The following is a 10,016-nucleotide window of genomic DNA, read 5'->3' on the forward strand; positions in this document are numbered from 1 at the left end:
CACCCACCCCCAAAAAAAAAACAAATAAACACTACTGACAATAGTTTTCGTAACATATAGTTGAGTTATATAAAGCTAATTTTACACATCTTCCTAATCACTTTGGAACTCGAAAACGGGAAAGCAAAAGAGTCTTTTTAAGGTTATATACTTCAACACCAATTAAAACACCGTAAGAATTTAGGTTAAATAGTAGATGTCCTCCTTGTTTATAGATTCGAAATAGAAAAGAAAGGGATCAAAGTGCAAGAGAAACGGCTATTGAGTTGAGGTATTCACGACAGAAAAGTAAAGGAATTAATACTTACTCCTATTATATTTTGTGAGTATGGAACTGAATGATGATTTAGTTGTGGAGATCATCTCCTATTTGCCTTTGAAGCTTGCAGTTCGATGTAAAATTCTAAGCAAGAATTTCAATAGTTGGATTTCTGATCCTAAATTTTCTCAAACTTTGCTCCAACATCAAAAGATGTCTACACTACTCCTCTATTCTTCATCAGATCGTTCATCCCAGTACTTCCACAAAATGTTCATAAACCCTATCGTAACCACTGAGTATAAGACGACGTTACCCGTTAACGTTAAAGTTGTGGCCTCAAGCAAGGGTCTGCTTCTTCTTGACTTTGGTGAAGTTGTGGGTTTCTGTGTTTTCAATCCTCTAACTGGGGCGCATCAATTGATACCATACCCAAAGCCTAGAAAAGATTATCGTACAAGAATTGGTAATGCATGCTTGGCGGTTGATTACCCTACTTGTGATCAATATAAACTGGTAACTATAGGGCTGCTGGGTGGAAAAGAAGGGTATAAGTTTCAAGTATTTTCATCCGATGGAACTGATGGTATGTGGCATAAATTCCAATTGAGAATTGACTTGAGCAATACTTTTAGTAATTTTCTCAGTTGTAACCCTGTTTATGTGAATGATTCCGTGCATTGGCTCAGAAATGATGGCCGTGTTGTCTCTTTTAATACAAAGAGAGAAGAGGCTATGATTCTTGACCTACCTGAGTTCATCAATCATCATGATCCCATCCACGGTAACATTAAGCCTAGTTTCGATACATTTTTAGGGATAGCGCAAGGTTTACTTACCCTTATATGCCTTTTTAAGAAATCCACAGTCATTGCTACCTATGATTATGTAACCAACAATTGGAGAGTTACTCACACTTCAGCCAACTTCATAAAGGGTGTGTCCCGGTTTCGCCATAGTTTTGGTTTTCCAATCTGGATTGACGACAAACAAGTGCTTTTCTTACTTGATCGTCGTTACGTGAAAGAGGTTCGACATTTGTACGAATATGATTCCGAGATGAACAGATTTAAAATTGCAGCAGTTTTGGACAAAGACGATAGGGTAATTCTTTATCGCCTGCCTTCCTTTAGCCCAACATTAGCCAGTGTTCACAAGACACACTCAGTCAAAGTGGACCCGTATCATCTATCAGCTATTACTGCAACCTTAGATGAGCTCAAAAGATTTATTACTGATTAATTTCAGTTCAATTTTGTATTTTATTAGTTATTGCTATGTCCTGAATTAAGGAGACTGAAAATAAGGACTAGATCTTCCAATCAAATTTAATGTCTTTTTTTTCCTTTAAGCATTTCAAGTCAATATGTTGCGTCCCTATATTCTTTTTGGTGTCAATATGTTTTCCTGAGTTATAAACTAATGTTAAATTTAATTCCCAAACACAAATTCATGAACCTGCAGTTTCCCATTTCTGATATTGGTATGGAACGCTAAGATGTCCTCAGCCACCACTTTGTGACTAACTGCAAATAAGATCCCAAATAGGCATATAAGCACTATAAACACACGCAAAAATGTTGTTAAAGGAATACTGATCACAAGTAGGCTGCACGTTTATGATGCAGAAAAGTTTTTAAAAAAATGTTTACTACCAGATTTGGGCCACTATCACAAGTACTATTTTGGTTTCCCAATCTGGATTGATCTTACAACAAACCTGTGCTTTCCCTAGTAGATCATTAACTGAAACAGCATATACTTTTTATGCGTATGATTCTGAGATCAATGGTTATAAAATTGCTGCAGCTCTGGACTAAATTAGTCATATGCTCTGTTTGCTCGAACCAATGTTAGCCAGTGGCCATAAGACATTCACATAGTCCATGCAGAACATCTATTAGCTATTACTGCAACGTTAAACTTGTATATAATGTACAAAAATAATTATTTATTAAAAAAAATTCCAAATTTCCAACCAAAATTTTGAATTTTTTGTTTCCATCACTAGACAAAAAAACTGAAATAATTATAATTCAATATTTCCGACCGAATTCGGTCGGTAAAACGCTTTTATACAAATTAAAATATAAATTTAATAATATTTGTGTGTGTAAATAATAAAGAGGTTTTAAGTAAACAATATTTAATACTTATATCAGCAAAAAAAATAAAATTTCCGGCCGATATCGGTCAGAAATTGGTCAAATATTTGGTCATACTTGTATAATATGTACAAAAATTTAATCACCTGATTTCTAGTAGTTAAATTGAATGACGGAAAATATGAATATTCATATTTTCTTGAATATTATCATTATTGTGAGGATTCCAAAGCACAATATGAACTGTCAAATTTGGTGGTGGTAAATTAAATATGTTTTCTGTTTGTGCCACGAGGAACTAATGAATTGAAGAAAGGAAAAAAAATCAAAGTTAAAAACAGAAGGAAAAGTCATGTAAAAGGGAGAAGAAAAATAAAGTCAAACGAATAAGAAAAATTTCAGGAAAAAGAAAAAGAAAAAAAAAGGAATAAGAAATATGAAGAGAAGAACTATCCAATTACAAAGAGTGCGCCCTGTAGGAAGGGTGATCACCTAAATATATATCCATTTTATGCGAAGGTGCCTATAAATCAAAATTATATGTTCATATCATGGGCAATGGGTGCTTGAGCGCCATAATTCTCTATGTGGATCCACCCATGAGATTATAGTTTACTCACCGAACCATCTTGACTCCGCTCGTTTTGGTTTGAATTGGAATTTGGGAGTTCAATTATCATCTGTTAATCGATCCAAAATATCTTGAATCCACTCATTTGATACTATATGGCCATGACGAGAAACTGCAGAATGATTTTCGTTTCTACAATTTCTGAATTATATCGTACTATTTAATTTATTGATTGCGATCCTTCCATAAGTGACAAAATTGACTATACTTTCTTAAGCGTTAGCAAGAACATGACCATAGTATAGATGCATGTTGCCTGGAATTCTATACTAGGTGGACGGCTATTTGGGTTAATTCTTCTAAAAAAAAGCTTATTCTAATATATAACCAGGCAACGTGCAACTAAATTGCTAGTCGTCCAATTTTATTTTCGCGAAACAGTTGCATATATACTAAATGCTTCGTCTATCTCAATTTATAGCGGAGTTTGCTTGAATTGGTGTTTCATATATATATTAATTTAGAGTCTGTCAGACAACCATTAGACCATCACAACAACCATGGTTAGGAGCTGAGAATGATCATTTACGGCGCCATGACCCGAGGGTTGTGGGTGTAAGTTATTTCCTACGTATATACGTGGCCCAATAAGATTAGGCCCATAATTAATATTTAATTAATGAGCAAATCTCATCCGTCCGATCGGTTACTTGATGGACGTACCAGATTAAATAAGAACCTCTATAAATTGGTCATCTCCCCACCCATCAGGGTTACCGTATTCTTTCTTTCTTCTATCACTAAAGGCGGCGGTAACGAAAGCTAGGGCAAGGGGCGAGAAACCAATTTACCAATTAACGCTTCCGCTTCAAAATAATGGATTCCGCTTCAAGTATGTTTTCTTTGACGATTATATGTAAGATTATCATGTTCAAGATCATGATATGAATTAAAGTTTGTGTATTGGGAAAATCGATTTTACATATTGAAGTGAATGGAAGATGACGTGTCATGACACGAAGGCTGGTCAAAGAGTGATGATTGGCAAAGAGGCACAAGTTGCAATAGATACGAGTAGAGGTACAAGTAGAGGCACGAGCAGTTATTCAAAAGACTCAACGCTCGTACCTATTTATACCCAAAAATCAAGGAAAATGAATCTGACAGCACAAGAGAGTACAAATACAGTATTTAATAAGCATTAAATACTAAAAACGTTAGAGAATCTATATTAAATTACAATAATTATGTAACGTAGCATTTAATGCCTTTAATTATCTATAATGGCCTTATTATGACAAAGGCAAAACATATATCTTTGAGATAGCTATAAAAAGGAGAGAATGGATCATTTGTAAGGACACGAAAGATCATCTGAATATACTGGTTTACTTTATTTTCTTCTGTCTATCTTATTGTTAGCAAAATCACTTTCCTTTATTCAGTTTTGATTATCACTAACCCGTATTTTTCTAAATTAAAGCTTTGATCAAAATTCCATTTTTTGGTTAAACAAATTCGTTTTGTTACCGGGAATCTGATAATCTACTCTTTCTTATCCTAACCTTTTTTTGTTGCATCAACTATGTTGAACATCAATGACAACATCTAAGGAAACCAACAACTCCAGGAGAATCCACAGGATGATCACACCCTAATCCCTTCTCCACAAAGCTCCCCTCGACGGTCTCGAGAAGGCGCTCCTGATGGATCTCATGCAAATGGAAACGCTCAATTTGAAAATGATGAAGCTATCAATGAAGCTTTGCAAAAGCTAATCGCTCAATAGGTCAATAAAGCTCTTGAGGCCTTTGTCAGTCAGTTACCTGTTATACCACCCACACCCACAATAAATAACAACACTTTGGAAAACCTTCGTTCTGGGATTGCTAATTCAGGCAGTGGTGGAATCCCCAGCGAGTCATGAGAAGGAGAACCAGGTAACTTAGTCAATTCGGATTTACAAAATTTAGTACTAACATTGCAGAAACAACTCAAAGAGCAAAGTACCGCATAGAGCAAATACCTGGAGTACCACCCGTAATCAAAGGGATAGATATGGATAAATATTCACAACAACCTTGGAAGCCAAGTGCTGCTCCCTCCCAATTCCAAAGAAGTTCAAAATGCCCGATATTCCAAAATATGATAGAACAACTAATCCATGAGATCACGTGACTGCATTCACAACAGGCATAAAAGGCAACGACTTGACCAAACAAGAATTGAATCAGTATTGGTCAAAAAATTCGGTGAAACACTCACTAAGGGAGCATTAACATGGTATTCTCTTTTACCCGAAAATTCCATACATTCTTTTGTTGAGCTTGCAGATTCATTTATCAAAGCACACTCTGGAGCTTAAAAAGTCGAAAAAAGAATGGAAGATATTTTCAAGATTAAGCAAGGGGACTCAGAGTTTCTTAGAGAGTTCGTGGATAGGTTCCAGCGTGAAAGGATGACGTTACCGCGTGTACCTGACAATTGGGCAGTTATAGCCTTCACTAGTAATTTGAACGAAAAAAGTTCAGAAGCTACGAGGCGACTCAAGGAAAGTCTTCGTGAATTCCCTGCCATAACGTGGAATGACGTTTACAATAGGTATAGCACGAAGCTAAGGATAGAAGAGGATATTATTTCACGATCTCAAAAAGAAGAAAAGATAAGTTCCAGACGGGCGAAAACGAAAAAAGGTCCGGTAAAAATAGGTACGAACCACATATGGGCCCAGCGGGAAAAGATTCACGGTCAAAACACGACAATCCCAGGTACGATCATAGGTCGAGGAATAGAGAGTCGGGCTCGTCATCAAGATTTGGGAGTGATCGAAACACGCGAGAGTCACAGGATGATGATAGAAACATGAAGGCAAGATTTGGCGGTTATAATTTTAATGTAAGCACTTCCAATCTCGTAGCTGTTTTAAGAAGCATGGGTGATAATGTGTGGTGGCCAAAAGAAATGAGATCGAATCCAAACAGGTGCAATCCTGATCACTGGTGCGAATTTCACAACGATCACGGGCATAAAACAGTAGACTGTAGGTTGCTACAAGGTGAGGTTGATCATCTATTAAAGCAATGGTATCTCACCGAATTATTCAGTGAGAGAGGTAAGCAAGCATACATGAAGAATAGGCAAGAGCCCCTAAAGCACCTTCTCCCAAAAGGACTGTTAGTGTTCTAAGCGGAGGTGAAGACATCAATGGTGTGACATACACAGCAGCTAGTAAAATCTCCAAAGTCACAATTACCCACGGGAAGCGGGTGCGACATGTCTTAGAAGAAGAAAATATTATGTTTGATGATGCAGATGCGGATGGCGTATTATCTCCACATAGCGATGCACTGGTAATATCTCTACTTGTACATGATACTAATGTGAAACGAGTTTTGATTGATCCAGGAAGTTCCATGAACATTATTCTGCTAAGAGTACTGCGCGAGATGCAAGCTGAAGATAAATTAATACCAAAAGGCGCATACTTTGTCTGGATTTGACAATTCCAACATCGTGACAAAAGGGGGGTTAATACTTACTACATTCGCAGAAGGAGTTGTCAAAGATACAAAGTTTTAGGTGGTAGATATGGATATGGCTTACAATATGATTCTCGGAAGACCATGGATCCACGAGATGGATGCCGTTCCGTCGACCTTACACCAAGTAATTAAATTTCCATCACTATGGGGAGTATGTCAAATCCGTGGGGATCAACAGACATCCAGGAGCATCAACTCTGTAACAGATTCAAGTACGAGAAACGAAGAAAAATAGCAGTTACAGAATGCAGTTGAGGGTACCACAACACAAACCTCAACTGAACAAGGGCGAACAGATGTGGACTCAAGGCCTGATGCCATTCAAGAACCAGAGGAAAACGAAAATATCAAAACAACAATTGAAGAACTGGAGGCTGTAGTGTTATTCACACAATGGACTGAAAGGAAAGTCTACGTAGGGGCCAATCTAAGCCAAGACATGAAAGGTAAGTTGATTGAATTTTTGAAAACTAACGTGGATTGTTTTGCTTGGTCCCATTCTAATATGACAGGAATACCACCGGAAGTAATAACTCACAAATTAAATGAAAACCCATCATATCCGTCTGTCAAACAAAAGAAGAGAAAGCAAGGAACTTTCATAAATCAGGTGATTCAAGATGAGGTCCAAAAATTACTAAAGTTTGGGTTTATCCGCGAGGTAAAGTATCCTAACTGGTTAGCCAATACTGTTGTGGTACCAAAAAAGAATGGTAAATGGCGTGTTTGTATAGATTACACAGACCTTAACAAAGCTTGTCCTAAAGATTCTTTTCCATTACCACATATAGATAAACTAATTGATGTTGTTGCAGGGCATGAGTTGTTAAGCTTTTTAGATGCGTATTCAGGATACAACTAGATCAAAATGGATCCTTTAGATGAAGAAAAAACTTTATTTATAATTTATAGGGGGACTTACTGTTATAAAGTAATGCACTTTGGTCTTAAAAATGCTGGTGCAACATATCAAAGACTAGTGACCAAAATGTTTCAAGAACATTTGGGAAAAACTATGGAGGTCTATATAGACGATATGCTCGTTAAAACTCAACATTCAGAGGATCATATATCACACTTGTCTGATACGTTTCAGATCTTGCGAAAATTCAATATGAAATTAAATCCTGAGAAATGTGCATTCGGTGTTGCATCAGGTAAGTTTTGGGTTTTCTTGTTTCTAACCGTGGTATTGAAGTGAATCCCGCACAGATTAAGGCCATTGAAGAAATCCCTAACATGTTTACAAGTAAAAAAGAAGTGCAGAGGTTGATAGGACTCGCAACCTTGGGGAGATTTATTTCTAAATCATTAGAAAAATGCTTTGAATTCTTTTCAGCTCTTAAAAAACAAGATTAGTTCGAATGGACTGAGGAATGTCAACAAGCACTCAAAAATTTGAAGACATACTTATCAAATCCGTCGTTACTCGCAAAATCAAAAGTTAGGGAAATATTGCTCATCTACCTTGCTGTCTTCGAAGTAGCGGTAAGTGCTGTGTTAGTTCGTGAAGATCAAGGTAAACAGTCTCCGATTTATTATGTCAGTAAATATTTATTAGATGCAGAGACGCGATATCCTCAATTAGAAAAGCTTGCACTTGCACTAGTCATGGAATCTAGAAAATTAAGGCCTTATTTTCAATGTCACCCTATTGTTGTAGTAACTGCTTATCCATTATGCAATATATTACACAAGCATGAGTTCTTAGGTAGATTAGCCAAATGGGCTATAGAATTAAGTGAATATGACATCACATACCAGCATAGAACCGTAATAAAATCTCAAGTGTTAGCAGATTTTGTGGCTGATTTTAGCCAAGGAATGTAATTGGAAGTAGAAAAAGAATTATAGGTGTTCAACGGATCTAATCCAGGAATTTGGACCTTATTTACTGATGGTTCATCTAATGTGAAGGGTGCAGGCTTAGGAGTTGTTTTGGTACCACCTACGGGTGAAACCATTCGACAAGTCATTAATGTCATTCTATAACTAACAATGAAGTAGAGTATGAAGCTATGATTACAGGTTTAGAACTAGCATGAGAACTCGGCATTAATCAGATTGTAATCAAAAAATGATTCGCAGCTCGTAGTTAATCAAATGTTGGGGACTTATACAGCCAGGGAAGCATAGATGCAACAATACTTAGAGAAGGTACGAGATCTGATCAGGAAATTCCAAACCTGGAAAGTTATGCAAATACCAAGAGATGAAAATGCCGAGGCGGACGCCCTAGCCAATCTCACATCTGCGGCAGACATGGCAAGCAATGGAAATGCTTCCGTGATCCATTTGTTTCATTCAATACTCGATCCAGATAAAAATGAGGTAAATTTTAACAACTTAACCTGGGATTGGAGGAACGAGATTGTTGCTTTTTTGCAATGTGGAACCATCCCTGAAGACAAGAAAAAAGCTCATGTGCTTCAAAAAAGGCTGCTCGATATTGTTTAAAGCAAGGCAATCTTTATCGAAGAATATTCGGTGGTCCCTTAGCAAGATGTCTCGGGCCTTCTCAGACAGAATATGTAATGAGAGAAATACACGAGGGGCATTGTGGGAATCACGTCGGAGGAAGATCACTGGTAAGAACCATGATTAGGGCAAGTTATTACTGGCCTAAAATGGAAGAAGAAGCGGAAAATTTCATGGCTAAATGTGATAAGTGACAAAGATACGGTAATAACATGCATACACCAGCGGAGTTATTACATCCGGTCATTGCACCGTAGCCATTTATGAAATGGGGGATGGATATCGTGGGTCCACTACCACAAGCAAAAGGACAGTTAAAATTCTTGCTTGTACTCACTGATTATTTTACTAAATGGGTGGAAGCAGGAGCATTCAAACAAGTGCGAGAAAAAGAAGTTAAGAGATTTTATTTGGTGAAACATCATATGTCGATTTGGTGTACTAAAGGAAATCGTGTATGATAATGGCCCTCAATTTATAGGCTCACAAATCACAGAGTTTTCTCAGAGTTGGCAGATCAAAAGGATTACATCCACACCTTATCATCCGGTGGATAATGAACAAGCTGAGTCAACAAACAAAGTCATTATCAACAATTTAAAGAAGCGGTTGGAGGAATCCAAAGGTAATTGGCCAGAATTGTTACTTGGTGTTTTATGGGCATACCGCACAACAGCAAAAATAAGTATGGGAGAAATACCATTTTCATTGGTTTATGGAGCTGAAGCCTTAATTCCAGTTGAGATAGGAGAGCCAAGCACGAGGTTTACACAAGCATTAGAAGAATCTAATGACAAAGAAATGCACATAAATCTTGATCTACTTGAAGGAAAAAAGGGAAGTTGCATTAATAAGAATGGCAGCACAAAAGCAGGTCATAGAACGATACTACAATCGAAAAGCACGCCTAAGATTCTTCAATATTGGGGACTTCATGCTCAAAAAAGTTTTTCAATCTACGAAGGCAGCCAATGCGGGAAAATTAATTCCAACCTAGTATGGACCCTACAAGATTCATGATATCGCAGGGAAAGGAGCATACGAACTGGAAACGATGGATG

The 10,016-nt window shown here is 37.1% G+C and overlaps 2 protein-coding genes across 2 annotated transcripts; both read left to right on the forward strand.

The window, feature by feature from the left end:
* The first annotated feature begins 328 nt into the window (after positions 1-328).
* LOC104236141 (F-box protein At1g20360-like) lies at positions 329-1,501 on the forward strand. Its single transcript, XM_009790020.2, has one exon. It carries the CDS (start codon positions 329-331, stop codon positions 1,499-1,501), a length of 1,173 nt encoding a protein of 390 aa, XP_009788322.1.
* Positions 1,502-6,523: 5,022 nt separating this feature from the next.
* Positions 6,524-7,339, forward strand: LOC138888264 (uncharacterized). Its single transcript, XM_070170095.1, has 3 exons — positions 6,524-6,601; positions 6,716-6,923; positions 6,990-7,339. Exons 1-3 carry the CDS (start codon positions 6,524-6,526, stop codon positions 7,337-7,339), a joined length of 636 nt encoding a protein of 211 aa, XP_070026196.1.
* Positions 7,340-10,016: the final 2,677 nt, after the last annotated feature.

Source organism: Nicotiana sylvestris, chromosome 3 (assembly GCF_000393655.2).
Source record: "Nicotiana sylvestris chromosome 3, ASM39365v2, whole genome shotgun sequence".
Lineage (NCBI taxonomy): Eukaryota > Viridiplantae > Streptophyta > Magnoliopsida > Solanales > Solanaceae > Nicotiana > Nicotiana sylvestris.